General features: G+C 45.8%; 1 protein-coding gene across 3 annotated transcripts in view; it reads left to right on the forward strand.

The window, feature by feature from the left end:
• mvda (mevalonate (diphospho) decarboxylase a) overlaps nucleotides 1-24088 on the forward strand; it is a 29268-nt gene extending 5180 nt beyond the window's left edge. For 2 of the 3 annotated variants that reach the window (XM_072518020.1, XM_072518021.1), the window contains 8 exons: nucleotides 6093-6207; nucleotides 7281-7427; nucleotides 8111-8310; nucleotides 9850-9924; nucleotides 11046-11261; nucleotides 12294-12409; nucleotides 22315-22423; nucleotides 23808-24088. In XM_072518020.1, coding sequence (XP_072374121.1) covers nucleotides 6093-6207; nucleotides 7281-7427; nucleotides 8111-8310; nucleotides 9850-9924; nucleotides 11046-11261; nucleotides 12294-12409; nucleotides 22315-22423; nucleotides 23808-23882 — 1053 coding nt within the window. In that variant the 3' untranslated portion in view covers nucleotides 23883-24088. The remainder of the gene's footprint in view (nucleotides 1-6092; nucleotides 6208-7280; nucleotides 7428-8110; nucleotides 8311-9849; nucleotides 9925-11045; nucleotides 11262-12293; nucleotides 12410-22314; nucleotides 22424-23807) is intronic. The other variant, XM_072518022.1, reaches the window with a different exon arrangement.
• The last annotated feature ends 921 nt before the right edge of the window (nucleotides 24089-25009 follow it).

The following is a 25009-nucleotide window of genomic DNA, read 5'->3' on the forward strand; positions in this document are numbered from 1 at the left end:
CCGATCCTTTCATAACCAATTTTAATTTCCAATTTTTGCTACTTCATCAAAGTTACAAGAGAAATTTGGTTTAACAGGTTTTTAACTGACACTCAACATTTTTATAACTCAAATGTTTTGGAAGACTCAAATTGAATTGCTGCCAAAGTTGCCGTCTCTTTTTGTTTTGGAACAGACTTCCACAATTTGAAATTTGTCCTGCTTGTTTTGTCTCAAACTCGAGCACAACCCTTTAGAATTCTAGCACATCATCGAATTTCCATTAGTACTGCTAAGAATTTGATTTTAACTTTGGTCGGAATCAAAAGGATTCCCTTTTATTATCTGGTTAATTGTTTTTGAATGTCCCTTTTTTTCACAATATCTAACCCTGCTTAATTTCTTTAGACATTTTATTTAACGTTTTTCTTTCATTTCCCGAATACACTTGCCTTGTTAAATCTTAATTTTTCATCCGGATTTTGCAGGTTTAAAGTGTTAATAGTAGTCATTCCTGTATTGTACATTTCACCTCTCTTTCCCATCATTCCGTACTCTTGGCCGAACAATATTTTAATCTGTCGGTATATTTACGACTACTGGTACTAATTCACGGTGCACATCATTATAGTGTTTTTCCACTTTTCCTCAGGACAGTACCATTTTCAGGCCCTGTTGCAGTTGGATTTTGTTTATTGTCACGTGTACCGAGGTACAATGATTTTCTGCGAGAAAAGAAAAGGAAATTCATAATAGGGCAACACAAAGGTACACAATGTGACTACATAAACACTGGCATCGGGTGAAGCATATAGGAGTGTAGTGTTAATCAGGTCAGTCAATAAGAGGGTCAGGTCAGTCCATAAGAGGGTCAATCTCCCAGTCTATTAATTTTTGTTGTTTTCCCCAATGTTTCGTGCTTTCATCGTTCCTGCTTCATGAATCCTGGATATCGTGGTGTAATTTTCATAGATGGTTAACTCTATTATTGCTATGGTTCCACTAGTCCTGCGAGTCACCACACTAAGAATCGCCAAGTATGTTTCTCAGTCCATCTTTTCGTACCTATTATTGAGGTCAAGATAGTATATGCTTTTATTTGATCTTGCTAGCCAATCGGCCAAAACATTTTCTTCACTAGGATCTCTCGGATTAATCCCCCCCCCCCCCCCCCCAAACCTTTTCCCTTTTTCGCTTTCTCAACCTTTTCCTTTTTTCGCTTTCTCAATCTGCGGTACCTCCTTTGAGATTTTGTCTTTTGGCACTTCTACAAGCCTGTCGCCTGAGCAGAACTGTCAGCACCTCCTGCAGATGCTCCATTCTCTACTAGGGGAGGAGCAGAAGGTGTAGCTGCCTCTTCCTCGCCCGCATTCAGCAACACATAAGGCTGGTGATTACCCTGTGGATTCAATCGCTTTAACCAGTTTACATGGTACCACCTGGTTTTACCTGAGTCTAACAAGACTTTGTAAACCGAAGGACCTGTTTTGTCTGCTGTAGAATGTGGTCCACTACATTTAGGGGCAATTTCTTGTTGGTGAATTTGGAGCATGACTTTATTCCCAATCTCACACTCCACAGGCTTGAACTTCTCATCAAAATTAGCTTTTTCTCTCCCACTTGAACTAAGGATGGCTTGGATATTACCCCTCAATTGTACTGTCTTTCCGTGGCTGACAGCTGTCAATTCTGACTGAAATATCCAATCGCAACAAGGGTTCCACTCCTCTCATGGGGCGCTCTGCCATCAGGTCAGGGGGAGTAGAACCTGTTGAGCTGGATACCGTATTTTGTACTATCTTTCAGACAAAGGGAAGGACTGCATTCCAAGCAGAGTTATTTTGTTGAACGGTTTCCTGAATCATGTTTTTCAAGGTTAGTTTAATTCTTTCCACTATGCAGCTATACAGTGGGGGTAAGGCTGGGGATAGGCTATGTGGAATTTCTGCTTTATTCCGAATAGGGGCATAGCGTTCTAAATCACCTGAGCAGTGAAATTAGTTCCTTGGTCTGATTCAATGTTACGGGGGAGTCCCCATTTCGTGAACACCTGCTGTCCCAGCACATTGGCTGTTACCGTTGCCGTGTTCGTCCTGGTAGGGAATGCTTCAATCCATTTACTAATGAGAATGTATTTGTAAGGCCCCCCCCCCCCCTTACGTGGTGGCAAGGACGCACATATTCTATTTGTAAATTTGTCCTTGACCCATCTACCAGCCTGATGTGTCGAAGCTCTCCTTTCTCAGCACAATGGTCTGGATTATTTTGGGCACAAATCAAACTGTTTTCCACACAATGGCACGGTAGCACAGTGGTTAGCACTGTTGCTTTACAGCTCCAGGATCCCAGGTTTGATTCCCGGCTTGGGTCACTGTCTGTGCGGAGTCTGCACGTTCTCCCCGTGTCTGCGTGGGTTTCCTCCAGGTGCTCCAGTTTCCTCCAACAAGTCCCGAAAGACGTGCTTGTAAGGTAAAATGGACATTCTGAATTCTCCCTCTGTGTACCTGAACAGGCGCTGGAATGTGGAGACTAGAGGCTTTTCACAGTAACTTAATTGCTGTGTTACTGTAAGCCTACTTGTGACAATAAAGGTTATTATGAAGGCTTTATGTCCCCATCTACTCTGGGCCACCAACGTAAACTTTTAATTCTTTCCGTAGTTGTAATACAAACCTTGGTGTCGCTGGACATCATCGTGACATTGATAGATTATCTGGTTCCGATCCCAGATCGGCACCACATTGTCATGAACACAGTCCAATCCATCACACAAACCTGCCTCCCGTCCATTGACTCTTATCTACACCTCCTGCTGCCTTGGGAAAGAGGGTAGCATAATCAAAAGACCCTTCCCACCCGGCTTATTCACTCTTCCAACTTCTTCCATCGAGCAGGAGATACCAAAGTCTGAGAACACGCACTAACAGATTCAAAATCAGCTTCTTCCCCGCTGATACTAGACTCCTAAACAACCCTCTTATGGATTAACCTGATTAATACTACACTCCTGTATGCTTCACCCGATGACGGTGTCTATGTATTTACATTGTGTACCTTGTGTTGCCCTATTATATATTTTCTTTGCATTTTCTTTTCTTGTACTAAATGATCTGTTTGAGCTACTCGCAGAAAAGTACTTTTCGTAGAGTGGGAGTACCTCTGGGAGGTGCTGCATAGGTTTGGGTTCGGGGTAGGGTTTATCAGCTGGGTTAAGCTTCTTTACAGAGCCCCGGTGGCGAGTGTAGTGACGAACCGACGGAGGTCGGAGTACTTTCGACTGTCCCCACTGTTGTTCGCATTGGCGATCGAACCATTGGCCATGTCATTGAGGGAGTCTAATAAATGGAGGGGGGTGGTCCGAGGGGGAGAAGAGCATCGGGTGTCGCTATATGCGGATGACCTGTTGCTGTACGTGGTGGATCCAATGGAGGGGATGGTGGAGGTCATGCAGACTCTAAGGGAGTTTGGGGAGTTTTCGGGCTATAAGCTCAATGTAGGGAAGCATGAGCTCTTTGTATTACAGGTGGGGGACCAAGAAAGAGGGATAGGGGACCTACCGCTGAGGAGGGCGGAGGGGAGCTTTCGGTATCTGGGGATCCAGATAGCCAGGAGTTGGGGGACCCTACATAAACTGAATCTGACGAGGTTGGTGGAGCAAATGGAGGAGGATTTCAAAAGATGGGACAAGTTACCGCTCTCGCTGGCGGGTAGAGTGCAGTCGGTCAAAATGGTGATCCTTCCGAGGTTTCTGTTTGTGTTTCAGTGCCTTCCCATCGTGATCACTAAGGCCTTTTTTAAGAGAGTAGGCAAGAGTATTATGGCGTTTGTGTGGGGGAATAAGACCCCGAGAATAAGGCGAGGGTTCCTGGAACGCAGTAGGGACCGAGGAGGGTTGGCGCTGCCAAACCTGGGGAGCTACTACTGGGCAGCAAATGTGGTGATGATCCGCAAGTGGGTTATGGAGGGAGAGGGGGCGGCATGGAAGAGGATGGAGATGGCGTCCTGTAAAGGAACGAGCCTGGGGGCGTTGGTGACGGCACCGCTGCCGCTCTCGCCGACAAAGTATACCACGAGCCCGGTGGTGGCAGCAACGCTAAGGATCTGGGGCCAGTGGAGACTGCACCGGGGTGCAATGGGAGCATCGGTGTGGTCCCCGATCAGGGGTAACCACAGGTTTGTCCCGGGGAAGATGGACGGGGGGGTTCCAGAGCTGGCATCGGGCGGGGATTGGAAGAATGGGGGACCTGTTCATCGACGGGACGTTTGCGAGCCTAGGGGCACTGGAGGAGAAGTTCGAGTTACCCCCGGGAAATGCCTTTAGATATATGCAGGTGAGGGCTTTTGTGAGGCGACAGGTGAGGGAATTCCCATTGCTCCCGGCACAAGAAGTTCAAGATAGGGTGATCTCGGGTGTATGGGTCGGGAAGGGCAAGGTGTCGGAAATACACCAGGAATTGAAAGAAGAGGGGGAAGCGCTGGTAGAAGAGTTGAAGGGTAAATGGGAGGAGGAGCTGGGGGAGGAGATTGAGGAAGGTCTGTGGGCTGATGGCCTAGGTAGGGTTAATTCCTCCTCCTCGTGTGCCAGGCTCAGCCTGATACAATTTAAGGTGGTCCACAGAGCGCACTTGACGGGGGCGAGGTTGAGTAGGTTCTTTGGTGGTAGAGGACAGATGTGGAAGGTGCTCAGGGAGCCCGGTGAACCATGTCCATGTGTTTTGGTCATGCCCGGCACTGGAGGGGTTCTGGAGAGGAGTGGCGGGAGCAATATCTCAGGTGGTGAAAGTCCGGGTCAAGCCAAGCTGGGGGCTAGCAATATTTGGAGTAGTGGACGAACCGGGAGTGCAGGAGGCGAAAGAGGCCGGCATTCTGGCCTTTGCGTCCCTAGTAGCCCGGCGAAGGATCTTGCTAATGTGGAAGGAGGCGAAGCCCCCCAGCCTGGAGGCCTGGATAAATGATATGGCTGGGTTCATAAAGTTGGTGAGGATTAAGTTCGCCTTGAGAGGGTCTGCGCAGGGGTTCTACAGGTGGTGGCAACCGTTCCTAGACTATCTCGCGGAGCGTTAGAGGAAGGTCGGTCAGCAGCAGCAGAAACCTTGGGGGGGGGGGGGGGGGGGGGCGGGGGGGGGGGGGGAGGAAAGGGGGGACAGCCTGGGAGGGTGGATGAGCGGGGGGGGGGGGGGGGGGAGGAAAGGGGGGACAGCCTGGGAGGGTGGATGAGCAAGAGATAACATGAAGGGTTGGGGAAACTGTCACGTACGGTTGAGGGCCAGTGTACAATGCTGTGTAAATATATAATTTTTGCCATGTATATATCTTGCTCCGTGCGATTTCTCGTTTTTTTTTGTTACGAGGGAAGGGGGGTTATTGTTTGTAAGAGAGAAAAATTGTGTTTAAAAACTTTAATAAATATATTTTTTTTTTAAAAAGAAAAGTACTTTTCACTATACCTCGGTACACGTCCTTAACGATTGGATTTGTTTATTGTCACGCGACCGTCCTCTATTTCTATGTTAGCTCTCCATTTGTTATAATCTGCTGGAAACACTCCGTTCCTGATCTGATTCAAATCCCCATCTGCCTTCTGTGCCTCATCAGGGTTGGCTCTAGTAGCAGAATATCATATTTTAATGAACACCCCTTGAAAACGTGCTATTTTAACAGGAAAACAGGCAAGAAAAGTTGAGCCAAAATTTTTAATTTTTTCCTTACGTTGACCTCTGAAACTACAAAAACTTACAAGATACTCTTGTATGAGCATAAATTGGCTGCTTGATTTCTACGTTACAATAGTGATGATTGAAAAGTACCTAATCATGTGCGAAGGATGTCCTGAGGTACTGAAAGGCACTATTTCAATTCGGGTTCTTTTCTTTTAATTAAGGATTGGTAACATGACATTTGAAGGCGTATTTTGATCAATAGGTTGAACTAATGTCTAGTTGTGTTTATGGTAATAATTTGGATGCATAGCTGGTACGGAGCTCATTAGTCCTATAGCTAATAGTATTCAGAAGAATGTCTTGTGTGAATGGTTATGCAAACTAACTGGCATCTTCGTGACAAGTTTCACCAATTTCTCTCCACCAATTCATGCTATCTTTTTGTGATTTCAGTTAAAAAGTACAACCACGGTCGCTGCAAGCCGAGATTTTAAGGAAGATAGAATATGGCTAAATGGAAAAGAGGAAAACATCAACCACCCACGGCTGCAGTCTTGCTTAAGAGAAAGTGTGTATCCAATATGCTATGAAATGAGGTTTCTGAAAACAATAGCTGTAGAAAATATTCTGTTCGTGCCTGACCTATGTTAGAAGGTGTTGATTCCTCTCTGTCAATCCACACTTTCTGCTTTAGTGCGAGCCAGCTATGTGATGGTGCAAATAGCTATCCAAAATAAGAGATTTTTGAGGAAGGAGGTTATGGATATATGGATAGAATCATGCTGTAATTACAAATTATCCTTAAATGTTGTGGTATTAACATCAGAGCTAGATTTGTTGAACTGAAAGATTCTGATTGGCTCTAACAGTTTTTAGAAAAAAGAAGCTGATTTGCCAATCTGCTGTAAGCATTTTAAAATTTAATTTAGTTACCTCTCTGGCTTGGGGTTTAAACGATTGGACAAATGGAATGCAAAGTCTCGTGTTCCAATGAGGAAGAACCTGATGCCCACTCATATAAGTTGTCCATGTTTCTTTGCATTTTGAATAGATACTGGCCGGAATTCTCCGGCCGTTCGCTGACGATGGGATTCTCTGATTCTGCTGGCAGCACACCTCCACCCATGAGTTTCCCAGCAGCGTGGGGTGGTTTCAGTAGGAATTCCCATCAACAGCGGCAGGAGCAGAGAATCCCGCCGGCGGGAAACACACAGCTGGGAGGCCAGAGAATCAAGCCCACTGTGTTCTTCTTGGACTATCCGTTATTTATCATAAAGGACCAGTGTTCATCAAAGCACTTTCCATTTCAGAAATATGACATCTGAAGTCCTCTGGGGAGCGATGTAATGTGTTAAATGTGTAAATGTTAAATGTGTAAATGTAACGATTAAACCAAAGTCGCTGTGCATGCTATTCTTTAAATGGCAAAACAATGCCGGTGTTCAAACAAAAGAGATTCAGTGGTAATATTGAATACATAGTGGTCCCCTGTGATTGCATTGCAGCTGTTTCTGGCAGTGTATGCAAAATAACATGGCTGTTTTTATTCATATTTCTAAAATGATTAAAGTGTGATCTGTAATTACAGAAGTACTTGGATCTGCGAATATTCATGAATTTGGAATTTTCCTTTTCTCCCAGTCCGTCGTCTGGCAAGAAAAAGAAGAAGCAGTGGTGATGGAAATTCTAACACATTAACACTCCACCATAAAATTCATATCTGCTCTGTAAATAACTTTCCTACAGCTGCGGGTCTGGCATCCTCTGCAGCAGGTTATGCTTGTCTGGGTAAGCAAGTTGGGAGACTAACCGTAGACCTTTATAACACGCATTCCAGGTAAAATGGGTTTGGAATTGGTCTGCGACGGAACGGAGAGGTCCCAGGCTGCCCAGAAATTAGAGCTTGGACCTTGGCTACATCTTTGTGGCCTCACAGGCAGCAATTCAAGTTCAAACAATTAATAGGAGTATGATTTTGTTTTCCTTTTGATCCTTTGATACACACTTTTCCGAAATTGGTGCTATGCCACATCCGTAGTACTGCACTAAAATATTGAATTCCAGGACTTGAACACAAAAATTAAGCCTGGGACACCAGTGTAGTACTGAAGGAGTGCTGCACTGTCAGAGGTGCTGTCTTTCAGATAAGATGTTAAACCAAGGCCCTCTCTGCCTACTCCGGTGGATACAAAAGATCCCACGGCAATATTTTGAAGAAGAGCAGGCAAATTATCACAGGTGTCTTGAGTAATAATTTCCCTCGAACAACATTTTTCTAGCATTATCCTTTTTGCTCTTTGTGGGAACTTATTGTGCGCAAATTGACTGCCCCACTTCCAACATTACAATGGTGATTACACTTAAAAAAAGTACTTCATTAGCTGTAAAACATTCTGGGACATCAAGTTGTCATGAAAGGCGCTATATTAATGCAAACCTTTCTATGTTTTGATATTGTTCGTCCTTTGCAGTCTACACACTTGCCAAGCTCCATGGCTTGGAAGGAGAGCTGTCTGAGATTGCTCGCCAGGGGTCAGGCAGCGCATGCAGAAGCATGTACGGAGGATTTGTGCAATGGATAATGGGAGTGAAAGAAGATGGAAGTGATAGCATTGCACAGCAAATTGAGCCAGAAACTCACTGGCCGGAGCTCTGCATTCTTATACTAGTGGTGAGTCTGTGGCAACCTGAACAAAGCTATTCTATAGAATCGGTGTCTCTCGGTTCTGCATATATACGAGATGGGCGTGCTCCAGCACAACCAGTGCCACCTTGATGCCTGGGTGAGTGTGTGTGGGGATTGTAATGTGTATATGCAGCTGCAGCCTGTCAGCCTCCTGAGTGTCAATCGCGGATCCGGCAAATCCCGCATTGCTTTTTATTGGAATCGATTGTGTTCCACGTGGCGCCAATGCTAGCTCCTCCACAGGTTCGGTGCCACATATGCTATCGTGAAAGTCCACAAATCCGGCCCCGACGTCAACACTTGGGGCGGGATTCTCCGATTGCTGACGTCGAAATTTCATTCGGTGATTGGCCGGAGAATCCCTTTTGATGCCAAAATCGGGACGGTGCCTGTTTTCGGATGCTCCGCCCCCTCCAAAACAGCATAATAGCTGAGTACGCCGACCGCCGTTGGGACGGCGCCAGGACGTCACCGGAAGGCCCTCCCCCGATGGGCTGACTTCCCGACAGCATGGATCACTTGTGGTCTGAAGTTTTGCCAACCTCACCTGGCGAGTTGGGGGCGGAGCCGCTCCGCTGGCCAGGGAGGCTTCGGCAGAGGCTGGGGGGACTGGTGGCAAGGAGCGTTACAGGGCATCATCTGGCAGGTTGCGTCCGTGCGCGGCTGGCGCCATGTTGTACAGTGCGACCGCAGCAGGTCACCACCGTGCGCATGCGCGGCCACGGACCCGGCAATCTGCAGGGAAAACTGGGGGGTTTACGTGGCGCGGCTGCTAGCCCCCCGGGAACGTGCTGACTTTTTGGTCGTAATACTAGACACCTGCTCTGGATATAGCCTCAATCAGAAAATCCAGCCAACTGTCTCAGGAACGGAGAATCCAGCCCCATTGCCTTCTGTTTCATATAACAATCAATTATTGTTCACCCTGGAAGTTTAAAAAAAATATATGGTAGTTTAATTTGGAGTATTAAAGAAATATGAAAAGGAACAATTTCAAACATTCAACTCCACAGTTATATATTTTACGTGCTAATGCCTATCAGTATTTTTGCACTTTACAATTTGCCTCATTTTCCACTCTCTCCCAACAGTCCTAATTTTGGCCCTAAATAGTTACTCCTATCAGTAGGTATGTATTTCAGCTTTGCGGCATCAGTGTCATCAGCACATTAGTTGTTTCATTGCTGACATAGAAATGTTGTTGTAGCACTTGAGTGGTTTTTGTGTGACAAAACATGTTGGCATGTAGAGGTCCCCCTAAACCAAACATTAGAAAACTATTTGTGTAGCTCTTACTTTCCATGGACTTATCATCTTTTGCCTTCATTACAGTCTTGCTTTAGAGACCATGATTATACTAAACTCCGTGTTTAAAAAGTAGCCACCTGATGTCACGCTCTGGCCAACCTATGTTCATCTAAAATCTTATTCTAACTTGTTCTAAATGACCTGCTTTTCATTGTTCCAAACGCCCTGCGGTAATGAACATGTCTAGAAGCTCAGCTCCTTTTGCTTCTTTTCCAGGTCAGTGCAGAACAGAAGCCTGTTGGTAGCACTGCTGGGATGCGAACCAGTGTCAAGACCAGTCCATTGCTGAAGGTGCGAGGTTCATCCATTTGAACTGAAGTATTAGTAATCTTTTGTAAGCCTAGAATTATATAAAAATTTCTGCTCAGTCAGTCGATATGGGTCCTAGTCCTTCACCTGAGCTGGAGTCTTAATTCCACAAGCTCAAATTGTTCCATTTGTTTTATTTCCTTTTTTTTCATCCACTTATTTAACCTAGTCTTTAAGTGGACATATTCCAAAGCGTCACAGCTCTGTATAAAAAATAATTTGAAAGGAGACGTGGGTCCCAAATATAACATGAGTTAAAGTGGTGATAAGTTGAACAGGAACCCAAAATGACTAATGGTTATGGTAATGTTAATTACGGTATTCTCACAATTTTACTACTGCACTGGCAACTGGAGTTCAGATTTCACCATGGCAAAGTTGTGAAATTAAATTTAAGAAATCTTGTAGCCCCATGGCCATCATCGACAGCGAGAGATCATTTTCAAGCCTTTATTCTGGGTCTGGGTTCAACCATTGGTTCCTTGTGGTGAAATTAATTGTTTTATTCTGCTGTAACCCTGAAGGATAAAAGTAAACTTGTTCCTTTAAAGGTGATTATAACAATTGGTGACAGCCACTACCATTTTCAAAGGACAGGGGCAGCAGAAGCATGGAAACACTGTCAAGCCACAAACCATCCTGATTTGGAAATATATCGTTGCTTCACTGTCGCTGAGTCAAAAGCCTGGAACTTCCTCCCTAATAATGCTGTGGGTGTACTTGCGCCACACGGACTGCAGTGGTTCAAGAAGGCAGCTCAACATCACCTTTGTGGGGCAGTGGGCCTAGATAGTGGGCCTCTTTTGGAGGGTCGGTGTAGATGGGTTGAATGGCCTCCTTCTGCACTGTAGGGATACTATAAATCTCAAGGGCAGTTGGGGATGGGCAATAATTGCTGGCCTAGCCAGCGATGCCCGCCTCCCTTGAATGATTTTTATAAAAAAAAGTTAATCTGTGACCTTTCAGAGACAATTGGTGGTGCTGGTCACGGAACAGGTCTGGAATTTTCTTGTTTCTCAATTGGAAAAAGCTAATAGAGGATAAATGAGTGAAGAGGAAACCAGCTCATTATTAAAAGGGGTTGTGCATTTTCTGATTTTCAGTATCGTACTGAAATTGTTCCAAAACGAATGAAGGAAATGATTGAAGCGATCAAGCGGCAAGACTTTGAACTCTTTGGACAGTTAACAATGAAGGACAGTAATCAGTTTCATGCAACATGTCTCGACACCTTCCCTCCAATCTTCTATCTCAGTGACATTTCCAAACGTATCATTAACCTGGTACATCGATACAACTCCCACTTTGGAGAGACACGGGTAAGATGTGCACTCTAATGCATGCCAAGTGTGCATGCATTTCAATATATCAGGAATTCAGCCTGGTTATGCAGCATTTTATTTATCTATTAGATATCTAATGGAACAATTCTTCTCTGACATTAAAATATGACAGATCATAACATAGAACTTGACCTTTGAGGTTTTGAAAAGTCCTTCCAAAAACAAGTAGTCAACGTGTACACTGAGCATAAAATGTGCAGGTGGACCCATTTCTGTTCATTGGTCACCATATGAAATGAAATGAAAATCGATTATTGTCACAAGTAGGCTTCAAATGAAGTTACTGTGAAAAGCCCCTAGTCGCCACATTCCGGCGCCTGTTCGGGGAGGCTGTTACGAGAATTGAACCGTGCTGCTGGCCTGCCTTGGTCTGCTTTCAAAGCCAGCGATTTAGCCCTGTGCTAAACTATCCTGTGCTATGCAGTCTGCTTTGCCAGGGAGTGTCTTGATCTCCCATACATCGTGCAGGATTTTCCGGTCCTGTGGCAGGCAGTCCCCAAGATCCGACCCGTCCTCTTAGCAACACAGCCCATATCGCCTGCTTGATCCCATGCACCAACTTAAAAAGCGAGTGGAACCCAAAGCAAGTATCTCTGAGCTGAAAAATTGAGACCGACTCCGAATGAGAGTATAGCCCTAAGCATGCATTTATTATCTGAACAATGGGGAGTTGATTATATGCTGATAATGCGCCTAAGTGTGCATTTTAGCTCAAATAAATTGGGTCGTCTTAAACACAGGGGAGGGGGCAACTTGCTTGCCACTATCTACAGTAACTGCTCACCGATTATAAGCACCATCGACATGTTATGTCACCGTTTAGTTCATTACGAACATTGAAATAAGCCCCTGGCACAGTCGAAACTGACGATTGAAATACAAACTTTCTTGTGATATGCACGGTAATTAAGAATATAATAAAAATATACAGATATTCTGTAAATTTCTTGGTGCTTTTTGATCAAATGTAGACCACTTTTGTTTCTGATCCTTTTTTGTTTACGCTAGGTAGTGTATACATTTGATGCAGGCCCCAATGCAGTCATTTATACTCGAAAACAGCATGTGGATGAGTTTGTGGAAGTTGTGAAACATTACTTTCCTCCTGAGGAAAATGGGGAACAGTGAGTTATGTTCTTAATATAAAGTTCTATCCTGTTGCTCATGCTGAAAATCTGTCCCTTTGTCTCCTATGTCTGTTAAGAGAAACTTTGCTTAATCATTGTTGAAATTGTATACCAGGAGGAGCCTGCCGTTTCAACATTTCATTTTTTTTCCAGCTGCCTGGTTCCTGAAAATTCCCTAACCCCAATACCAAATGCCATTATTAGTTTTGAAGATGAGGCTGACAGTACTAGCTTTGGTTTGCGCAAGCTCCTTCCATCTTAAAAGAATTGCAGAACTATTAATTACAAATGCTGCTGATGTGCAGGAGGAAGTTGAGGTGACACTGCATTCTGTGGCTGGGATTATTCCGGCCCTTCCCGTTGGCAGGAAGTACCCCTCTTCCCTCTGGCCACTTACCTTCAAGGGGCTAGCAGGGACCCGGAGTGCTTCACGCAGCTTTGGCTGCAGATACGGGCCCAACGCACTTCTGGTTCTGAGTCCACGCATGCACGCGATGGTGACCTGCCGCGGCACCATGTTAGTTCCACGTTGTAGGGAACTCAGCCGGTCGGGAATGGAAGTTCGCTGGGCGAGCCTCTGGCAATGGTCCCCCAGCCGCGCGGAGTAATCCGTGAACGTGTGGATATTCTCTGCCCCCACGCCAAAATCACTTTTGGCGCGGGGCTGCAGAGAATCCAGCCCCCTATGGGCATATTGGCCTTTTAATTCACCCGCTTACTTCAAGCTCTGCTGGTGTAAATAAAGGGACTTGTTTGGGTACTTGCCAGGAAACAGAACCCTTTCATTTATCTATCTGGCAATGACTGCTTGTCAGGTTTTGAAGTTCCAGGTGGCTTTCTCTCTTGCATACTAAATTCCTTAATTCACCCTCTTACTTCAAGCTCTGCTGGTGTAAATAAAGGGACTTGTTTGGGTACTTGCCAGGAAACGGAACCCTTTCATTTATCTATCTGGCAATGACTGCTTGTCAGGTTTTGAAGTTCCAGGTGGCTTTCTCTCTTGCATACTAAATTCCTTTCTCAAATGAACAATCACGAAGCTGTACTGCTCAACATGACTCATCTGCAAAAATTTGATTAAATTACAGCATATAATAATCGTAAAGTTCTTGGCATTCAGCAGTGAATTTCCAATAAGGATGTCAGGGTTGTAAATATGTGTAGAGGATGATTACTGAATAAGGTGTTCTGTTCTATCAATTTAACAATGCCATGGGGAAATTGTTGTGGGACACACTGCTATGGGCAAGACTCCTGGCAATCTGTGGATTTCCTTGGTATGGGGTATCTGAGGACATGACCCTTTATAAGGAAGCACATACCTTGGGGTGCAGTCTTGTGGCACAATGCATAGTGTCCCTGCCTCTGAGCTAGGAGCTCCAGGTTCAAGTCCCACCACAGGATTTGATGGCCAAGGAAGGTGCGTTCATAACACGGGCAACAGATTGAGTATCAACCAAAGTGCCAATGGCAGGGAGCAAGAGTGGAAGAGACTCCTGGTCAGCCATGCTTAATAACAATAATCGTTATTAGTGTCACAAATAGGCTTGCATTACACTGCAGTGAAGTTACTGTGAAAATCCCCTAGTTGTCACACTCCGGCGCCTGTTTGGGTACACTGAGGGAGAATTCAGAATGTTCTAACATCTTTCGGGACTTGTGGGAGGAAACCGGAGCGCCCAGAGGAAACCCACGCAGACACTGGGAGAGCGTACAGATTCCGCACAGACAGTTATCGAGCCGGGAATTGAACCCGGGTCCCTGGTGCTGTGAAGCAACAGTGCTAACCACTGTGCTACCGTGTCGCCCATGTTGATATGAGAGTGGTGCCCCTCAAGCTATTAGCCCCTGACAACAGGCCAATGATCTGTTCCAGGAAAAACCTTGCCATGGGAACAGATTACAAAGTCTGCCTTGTGCACCACTAGGTGTGGGAAGAGAGATGACAAACAAAATCACTTGGGGCAAAATCAAAATGCTGCAGATGCTGTAAATAGGATTTTAAAACAAAAAGTGCTTAAAGTACTCAGCAGGTTTGGCACCACCTTTGAAGAGGGAGGCAGAGTTAATATTTCGGGTCAGGTTCTGAAGAAAGCTCCTCGACGTGAAACATTGGGTGGGATACTCCGGCCTCCCAGCTGCGTCTCTCTTGCTGGCGGCAGGACTCTCAGCTTTTGCCTCGTCGGTGGGAATTCCCATTGAAGCCACCTCACACCACCGGGAAACCCCCAGGAGGGGGTGTGCTGCCAGGGGGCCAGAGAATCCCGCTAGTCAGAACGGCCAGAGCATTCTGGCCATTAACTCCACAGGTGCTGCCAGACCTGCTGAGCATTTCTAGTATTCTCTATTTTTACATCACTTCAGGTTTCTGGACTAGGTTAATTTAGTTTGTAATTATTTGTGAAGGGTGTTATAATAATGAATATGCTGGGTAAGTGAGGGCAGTGACCACTGATGTGGGAAGTACTGCAGATTTTTGGGGAGTAGTCAGTTTTTGGAGGATGGAGTTGAGGTGGAGGTGCAGTGAGAATCTATAACAGGGCGGCAAGTATTTGAAACGGGAAAATTGGAGTAATTCGGAGTTAGGTAGCTCGGAATTGTGCTGTCAGTGCAAGTGCTAACGAAGCCCCAAAGAGAAATAATGGCAGCCAAATGCTTCTGGCCATTTTGAGCGAGGCCCACAAAGCCAGCCTGACTGACCTGGCACCAGAAGCATGCAGAGTGGGAAGATTGTAATGTCAATTAACCTCTGCAGCTGATTCAACACATATCCTGTCAACGTGGACTACATAGATCCAGTTCAAACCTCCTCCTATTCACTCACTGCTGAACATGCGTGAGCTGCACAAGAGTCTCCACACTTGTGTTATTTAAAGGGCCAGTCATCCAACTTCCAGGTGAGGTGCTTTTGACTTATCCTTGCTCTTGTAAATGTTTGTGGTAATCCTGTAATGTGTTCTTGGAGGGGTTTTGATGGCTTGTTGAAGTTTGAAGGAATGTTGCTATATTCTTAAAGGGAATTTGGAGGAATTTCCTTCCAGATTAACAAAAGATCGGCCAGTGCTATGGGGCTATATTTGCAGTGCCTCTGGGTTGCATCAGGTCAAGGGCATGGTGCACAGGCTACAGAAAGGGAAAACTGCACAGAGCGAGGCAAAGGAGGGCTCTGAGTACAAGGCTGTACCCCAAAGGGTCTTCACTTTAGGCAGGAGCAGTGTGTGAGGTGCCTACAATTTATCAAGGAGACAGTTACTTAACAGTGACACCCCCTTCACCAAGACTTTCAGCTGCACAACAGGCAAGGACAACACTGCCAATGGCCATCAAAATCAATGTTGCTCTTATCCTTTACATAAGTGGATGCTACCAGGTGGAAGCAGGCAACCTAGCCATCATTTCCCAGATTACCATCTACTTTGTCCGGGAGGTTTCTGAGACCCTGTATGCCAAGAGAGAGGACTTCCTGGTTTTTCTCCTACCAGAGAAGCAGAAGGAGCAGGTTCTTGGTTTTGTCAGCGTATTCCCAATAGTGTTGGGAGTCATCAATTGCAGACATGTGTCTCTGTGGGCCTACATGTAAACTGCATAGAACCACAAGAGCTACCATTCGATCAAATTGCAGTTGGTGTGTGACAAATGGCGAGAACATCATATTGGTGAGTGCTCACTATCCTGACAGAAGCCATGCCATCTTCAGCCTGAGGCACTTCAATTATTCCCACAACTTTTGGACTCTCATGACAAATCCGAGGCTGGCTATTTGTTGACTAGGCATACTCTACACATTTGGCTTATGACCCCTCTCCATCACCTGACCTGGTGAGGACAATACACCTATAACAGATGTCAAACAGCCACAAGGAACATTATGGAAAAATAATTGACGTTCCAAAACAATGATTTTTCTGCCTGGATAGCTCCGGGGGTATCCTCCCATACTCACCTAAGTGCATGTTCAAGTTTGACATGATTTGCTGCCTCCTCCACAACCTAACGATTATGAGGGCACAGCCCTTGTCATCAGGTATTCGGAGGCCACCTTGAAGGTGGAAAAAGAGACTGGCAGGAGGTATCCGGGACCCTCTGTTCCCAGACAGGCTACCTGTGAGTGGTAACTGACACTCTGATGCCCTTATGTCATCATTCCATCATCAGCATTGCTGTCCCATCTTTCAATCCACCAGCTACATACCATAAACCATCTTGGTGAAAATCTTGAGATAAATGCCACTAAGAAAGAAAAATCTTTCCATAACTGCTTTTATCAAACAACACCTCCAATAATGTACACAAAATATTCACCCTTGTGCATCCCTTTGGTGCTGTTCTAGCAGATGTCTTCGCCTGTCCTAATGCTCCTACGCAATGCCACCACTGGTTGCAGCATGGCTGATGGAAGGCTCCTGATTTTCACGGAGGGAGACTCTAGTGGCCTTACAGTATGAACTCAACAGCTTGGAGGGCTCCGCTGCAGACTGCATCACCTCAGCATAGGAGACATGGGCAGATAAGTGGCAAGTAACATTCGTGCCAGGCAATGGTCATCTCCATCAAGAGAGAATCTAACCATCGCCCCATGACATTCAATGGCATTACCATTGCTCAGTCCTTCACTGTCAATATCCCGGGGCTACCATTGTCCAGAAACTGAACTGGACTAGCCATGTAAGTACTGTGGCTACCAGAGCAGGTCAGAGGCTAGGAATCCTGCGGGGAAAAACTCATCTGACTCTCCAAAGCCTGCCCACCACCAACAAGGCACAAGGCAGAAATATAATGGAATACTCCACACTTGCCTGGATGAGAGCAGCTCCAACAACACTCAAAGAAGATCAACACCATCCAAGAAAGAACAGCCCGCTTGGTTGCCACCCACCCACAAACATTCCCTTCCTCTGCCACCAATGAACAGTGGCAGCCGTGCGTACCATCTACAAGAGGCACAGCAGGAACTCGCCAAGGCTCCTTAGGCAGCACTTTTAAAATCCATGACCTGCTATTATCTACAAGGACTAGGGCAGCAGATACATGGGAACACCACCACCTGGAGGTTCCCCTCCAGTTGCTCACCATCCTGACTTGGAAAGATATCAACATTCCTTCACTGTCGCTGGGTCAAAATGCTGGAACTCCATCCCTATAACAGCATTGTGTGTGTGCCTATAACACCGGGACTGCAGTCGTTCAAAAAGGCAGATCCACACCCCTTCCTTGCGGGCAACCAGGGATGGGCAATAAATGCTGGCCTAGCCAGCAATGCCCACATCCCATGAGGAATTTTTAATAATCAGACTGAGTCGGCTGGCAGAGTGTTAGTAGTGGGGGCAGGTTTGTGTGACCATGCCACCTCCCTGGAACAGTTCCTCAGCAGCTCTAGTCATCTGCTGGAAGACAAATTATTGGACAGCTGTGAGAACCTTTGTGCCCTTTCTGAGCACTGAAATCCGCAATCTTGAAGGCAGCAGTCTGAGCCTGCATGGCAGCAAGCATGGGTCTCTTGACCGGATGCTGTGTTCCTCTGCAGCACTCCGATGTTGTAATGCAAAGAGAATACATTGGCTTCCAATAGCTGCACCACACGTGTGCTCACAACTGCTGTCATGGAATTCCATTTGAATTATGAGCAGGAATAGATTAATTAGCCCATCGAACCTGCACCAAAAGCTTGTTGTGCTGTCAGCCTCAAATGGGACCTCGACATGAATGGTGACCTCGCGACTGAAAATGAGAGTTTTGGAACACCACCCCTCCTCGCCCGGAGTGTACAGAATGGTATAATTGGATCTCGGGTTCTTGGGTCCATAGGAGGTTGTGCAAATGATGTGGTGGTGCTGGTGGGGAAGTGGTGCGGAAAAAGGAATCCAAGTTGAACAAAAAGGAAAGTAGATTTCTAAAAAAGGGGAAATAGCATTGCTAAAAAATATATACTAAAATATAATTACAAAAGGAATGAGGATTGTTTTAAATACAAAGAAACAAAGGGACTTTGCCATTGCACAATGGAATATTTTTTTTAAAAACTCAAGCAAGAAAATCTTATGGAGCTATTGAACTGAATTGTCCCAAAAAATGACTCCAGTGTCATAAGCGCGGTGCGATTCCCACTGGATGGGTGGGCATGACCCTCATCGTATCGCATCCCACCCCGTAGACAAGAGGAGCACCTCCAACCCTTCACCACAGAGGGGCAAACTCCCCCTCACCACTAAATGATTGGGTCACCGCCATGCAGGCATCAGGGTGACTCACCCCCAGTCAGAGGCATCATTTACCCCCCCCCCCCACCTCCCCCCATCAGAGGCATAATTACTCCCCCACAAGAGAGAGGCACTCTGCCACGGGGTCACCAAAGGCCTGTTCGATGTGCTAATTAATCTATTCCTTTGGGCCTGCTGCTTGACAGTGCCAACTTAGCACTGCCCTGGACTGTAAAGTTGAATGTACACAATGCAGTTCAACGCTTTTTGGCTTCTCAGCAAGTCAAGAGGCTTGACGAAGTTAAAGGGGGTGAAATTCATAGAATTTGTTGTGCAGAAGGAGGCCATTCAGCCCATCTAGTCTGCACCAGATCTTGGAAAGAGCACCCCACTTAAGGCCACACCTCCACCCTATCCCAGTAACCCCACCTAAACTTTTTTGGACACTTAAGGGCAATTTTAGAATGGTCAATGCCCACCTAACCTGCACATCTTGGACTGTGGAAGGAAACTGGAGCCCCCGGAGGAAACCCATGCAGACACAGGGAGAAAGTGCGGACTCCGCACAGACAGTGGCCCAAGCCGGAAATTGAACCTGGTCCGTGGTGCTGTGAAGCAACAGTGCTAACCACTGTGCTACCGTGCCATCCAAATTGAATGTATTAAAAAAAAACTTGAAATGTTTCCAACACATCAAGGGAGACTGTTTTACCTTCATCTGACCGATCTGAACTTGACATGCTAGGAGAGACATCAAAGGTTCCCACACATCAGAGGGAAGACTTAATCATAACTGATAGCTCTTCAAAATTAACGTGCTGAAAGAGAATTTTTCAAAGCTACAAAGGCCTGCCACATGACGCCCATCCTGGGACAGGCCCCCGAACAGAGCCCTTCCAGCTTAGCCCGAACCCCCCCCCCCCCCCCAACCTTCCCTGGAGGACCCTGCTCAGCACCATGGAGGTAAGTATAGTGAGGGTACTCCCCCCCCCCTTGCTCCCGCTCAGTGCCCATGGCACCTGGTCCTCACTTTTAGGGACTAGAAGTGATTCACACCCAAGTGACTTCATTTAGGGGAGGGGGGGGCTGCTGCATTCAGCTTTATTCTCGCTAATGAGATTAAAATGAATGCAAATGAATTGTGATCAGATTGTCGCTCTTTCTGAACATACCAGTTGGAGTGGGCCGGGAGAATCTGAAACTGATTTTTATCTGGTGCAAATCCTGTTTTGGGACTCTCCAGACGTAGTGGAATTTGCATCAGGCGCATGAATCTGAGAATCGGCCCCATTGAAAATTGCAGAACTGATGTATTTTTTTTCTGAAAAAAGCCATTCAGCTGTACTATTGCTTTTTCAAAAGAAAAGCAGAGGTTTACATTAAAAACTGTAGCAGAATGGTTTATTAAAACCAATGAGGAAATACAAAACATAGACAATCTTAGAACAAGGAAGGGTAATGTTATGGGACACCGACTGCAAAAAAAAAAGGCCCATGTTAAAGAGGTAGACTTCAGTTGGTTTAGTTTATCATAACTAAAAGGAGAATGAATTAAATAAAATTGGTTCATTGATATTCTATTAACATAAAGTACACGGGGTGGCACAGCTTTCTCACAGCGCCAGGGACCTGGGTTCAATTCCGGCCTTGTCTGTGCACATTCTCCCTGTGTCTGCGTGGGTTTCCTCCCACAGTCCAAAGATGTGATGGATTGGCCTTGCTAAATTGCTCCTAATGTCCAAAGATGTGCCAGTTGGGTGGGGGAGTGGGGCCTGGGCGAAGTGGTGTTTCAGAGGGGCAGTGCAGACTCAATGGGCTGAATGGCGTGTTTCCCTTTTTGACTTCTCCAGCATCCACCTATTTTGAGTTTTTTTAAATTTAAGAGTACCCAATTCATTTTTTCCAATTAAGGGGCAATTTAGCATGGCCAATCCACCTAGCCTGCACATCTTTGGGTTGTGGGGGCGAAACCCACGCAGACTCGAGGAGAATGTGCAAACTCCACATGGACAGTGACCCAGAGCCGGGATCGAAGCTGGGACCTCAGCGCCGTGGGGCCGCAGTGCTAACCCATGCGCCACCGTGCTGCCCTCTTTGTTTATTATTTTAGCAACTTTGACAAAAGCCATACCAATACTCGGTCATTAACTTTCATGTTGTTCATTAACATGTAGACCTAAGGAAAGAAAGTTATTTTGAGAACTCCTTTTGTACGATGTTCCATATATATAAATTCTTCAAAAGCCCCTTGTCTGAATACCTTGCCCCAGTATTTATGGGGACGATGGGGGATGTGCACATTGGTCAACAAGAAATCTAGGCCAGAATTTTACGGAGCTTGAACAGGCGTGGATCCGACCTGAACTCGCACGGGAAAACATTGAATGCACATTTCCAAGTCATGGCACCTTCGTACGATATTTTGATTGGCGCGTGTGCGAGAGTCGGATGTGCATCCGCTGACAATTAAAAGGCAGTTGACCCTAATTTTACATACTCTTTCACACTTGCCGCAGGGGCCATTCGGCCAGACGGGTTTACGTTTTCTCATCATTCCCGGTCCAGGGCAGCATAAAATGTCCGGGATGAAGTAAAATGTTTGAGGATTGAGGTGTTATGATGTCAGTTGCTTGATTCTGCATGACAGAGTTACCCGTGTTCTCCTGGTGAAAATGTCACTGGAACAATGCTGCAGCTCCCTGAGACGGCTGTCAGCCTTCAGGAAGCTCTTTGGAAACTCTCGCCTACACCATCTTTCCTTTTGGCTCCCATCCTCCCGGGTAGCGGTCAGCCTTTTGGAGTGAGCGTTTCTTGCTGGCCGTCCATTAGCTGGCCAGTGAGCGTGAAATCATGCCCCTGGGTCGAACATGGCCGGAAGCACAATTTGTCCCTGCATCCGGGCCACCGAGTGTGCATGCTTGACGGGCAAAAGAATTCAGGCTCTGGAAGTGCTTGGAATGCCTATGTCCTCCAAAGTTGAAAGGCAAAATCAAATTTGATTCAGCTTCTACACCTCAGTCCCAGCCTTTGGGCGAGATTCTCTGATCGCCGTGTGTTTCCAGGCGAGGGGGCAGCCTGCCTTTTGCCGGCGACGGGATCTTCTGGTTCCGCCACTGTCAATGGGATTACCCGTTGAATCCACCTTATGCCACTGGGAAACCCACGGAGGGCTTGGGCCGTTGGCGGGACTGGAAGATCCCGATGGTGTGAATAGCTGGAAGGGGCAGCACAGTGGTTAGCACAGTTGCTTCACAGCTCCAGGGTCCCAGGTTTGATTCCTGGCTTGGGTCACTGTCTGTGCGGAGTCTGCGCATTCTCCCCGTGTTTGCGTGGGTTTCCTCCGGGTGCTCTGGTTTCCTCCCACAGTCCAAAGATGTGTAGGTTAGGTGGATTGGCTATGCTAACTTGCCCTTAGTGTCCAAAAATGGTTTGGTGGGGTTACGGGGATAGGATGGAGGTGTAGGCTTGGGTAGGGTGCTCTTCCCCAGGGCCGGTGCACACTCGATGGGCTGAATGGCCTCCTGCCCTGTAAATTCTATGATCTTGCCCTTCGACCCCTTAAAAAAAATATTTAGATAGATTTTGATGAAAATGTGCAAATGATGGGTAGAGTCTGTATCAATATGAAAGAGGGAACAGAAACATTTTAAGGAATTGTGTTTATTTCTCTCTGCATTTTATAAGAGCCTAGTCTTTTTCTTTTAGATTCCTGAAAGGCTTGCCGGTGAACCCAGTATCTGTATCAGAGCATCTGAAGTCCAGCATCCGGATGGAACCAGTTAAGGCTGGCATTCAATACATCATCAACACTCGGGTAAATGTTTAATGCAATACAACTTCCTCTTCCCTGCTCGGTTTGACGATGCCATTCTTTGCATGAAAGATTTGTCTAATCTCCCCCTTTTATTTAGCAATTGCTTATCTAGATATTGTGGCCTCCTGTCTTTGATTTACCTCCCTATCAAAGTGTTTATCTGTTCTATTCCTTTTATCATATTGATCAATTTTCAAATGCCTGAAACCCAGGCCTGAATTATGTGGGGTTTGGATATCCCACCCCTCTGCCTCCCACAGCTAAATTGTCGGGGGTGGAGCCCACCGAGCAGACTACCAGCTGCTCCACAGCCATTTAACAGCCACTCTGGCAATAAAAGGCTGTGGGCAGGATTCCCCCCCCCCCCCCCCCCCCCACCTCCCCCTCTGCAATAGGAAATCTCCCCTCCCTCTCGGAGAGCCTGTTATGGAGGGACAGCTCCCAGCCCACTACCAGCCCACACAGGGGAACCTGCCAGGCTAGCCACTTGGCATAAGCTTCCCCCACTGCTGGTTCAACCTACAATGGTGGCAGGATGAGTCCCTTAATTGGAAAGTGATTGGCCCAGGGGACACGAGATCCACTTGCTTTCATTTTTCCGAATAACTCAGACTCTTTACTTTTCTTATAACTTTGATGTTGAGTGCACTTTTTCCAGGACTATTCTTCCCTTAGTGAGAAACCCAATACTGCACACTGTATTCCAGATGATTTTTTTGGTTTTGTGTACCATCCCTCTTGTATAATTCCCAAAATCTCACTTTTCTGCCTTATACCTTTTGCTTGTTTGGTGGTTTAATTTATTTCACTATTTAAGGCATATTTCCCTATTTGGTCTTTGCTTTCTAAGGAATCTAATACTTTGCGGTCAGGCTGATGGATCAAAATTGTTGTCGTCGTCCCCCCCCCCAACTTTGAATAGTGGTGCACCATTAGTTACCTTCCCCTACGGGTCCTGCTGCACCTTGGAATAATTGTGTTAAGTGTCTTTATTGCTTCCTCACTAACCTTCTGCATTCAAAGCAGTTAATCCTGGATATTAAACTTTTTTAAATCAACTTCATCCCTGTCCTAGCAAAAAAAATCCTTTGTGCAGAATGCCATGGGTTAGGTTGAATAACGACAACATTATACCCTTGAGTTAATTTCATTTTGCCCTCTGATTGGAAGGGACTTCAACACTTTCTGTTCTTGCATGTCTAGCCTGTGTTCATTTGCCTCTTCCAGATGACGTAAATTGGAATGATTCCATGACCGTGTAGATCAAAATTGCTTTGTTGGATGTAGAAAGCTTGATTGGCCAAATGTTTCTGTGTTCCATTTCATGCTTTGTTCTTTTCTGAATTTAGCATTTGTCCTGAAGGTCTATGTTTTCTTTCCAAAGGTAGGACCGGGGCCACAGTTGATAGAAGACAGCAACCTTCACCTACTTGGAGAAGATGGACTTCCCAAGCAATAGTGCCTGAAAGATGCTTTTCTCCAGTTGGAGGGAGAGCTGTATGATCTTTATACTGATTGTAATAAACGTGGCATTTGTTTCTGTGAGTTATATTGCACATGCAGATCATCTCTGGTTTCATTTTGTATCAATGGTTAGATACAAACAGTTCTTGCATACATTTTTTGGCATGAGATGCCCGATTTCTGAATAAAGTACTAAAGCTATGTGGTTTGGAGTCTGCTGCCTATTTCGTCATACTCCACAACATATCTGTCCTGGTAATACAACTTGCATTCTACCTTCAGTTGAAAAAAATTCTATTTCCGCTGTGCATCATACCGATATCAGTTCTCTGCTTACAATCACGAAATGATAAGAACAGGAATAGACCATTTAGACCCTGCATGCCTGGTCTCCATTCAATTAGACAATGACTGATTCTGGTAAACCTTACTGCCCTCCCTCCAGGGATGGTGCCCAGAGCTGCTTTCACTACACCAGGTATATTCTAATCAAGGCTTTGTGCTGCTGGAGCATGACTTCTATCCCCTTGTACTCGAGTCCTCTAGTTAGTGCCATTAGCCTTTTTGATTATTTTCTGTACCTGTCTGTGGCACTATGTTGATCTGTGCACATGGATCATAAAATCTCTTTAGACCACCATTGTTTGTAGAGTTTTAATATATCCTTTTAGGTCTCAATTTGCTTACATTGAAATCCATTTGCCACAGTGTTGTCCATTTACTTATTCTAGCAATGTGTCTATAATTTTGCACTTCTATCACTCTGCTTACAATGCCACCTATCATGTCATCAGAAAGCTTGGATATGTGAACAGTTGAGGCCCCAACACATCCTTGCAGGCCAGCACTAGTCATATCCCTATAATTAAAGTGCCTGCCATTAACCTTGGTGTCTGTCTGCTGCTGCTAGCCAATTTTCTAATTGAATCAAAATATTGCCTTCAATTCCATGAGCTTCAGCATTAGCTAACAGTCTGTTATCGGGAATTTAACAGATGCCTTCGGGAAGTCCTAAGTAACATTTCATAAGTAATCCCATGTTCACTACTTTAGTTATCTTTTCAAAATATTCAGTCAGGTTCAGCAGACATGTCCTCTTTACCAATCCATGTTGCTTCTAAT

Source organism: Scyliorhinus torazame, chromosome 10 (assembly GCF_047496885.1).
Source record: "Scyliorhinus torazame isolate Kashiwa2021f chromosome 10, sScyTor2.1, whole genome shotgun sequence".
Taxonomy (NCBI): domain Eukaryota; kingdom Metazoa; phylum Chordata; class Chondrichthyes; order Carcharhiniformes; family Scyliorhinidae; genus Scyliorhinus; species Scyliorhinus torazame.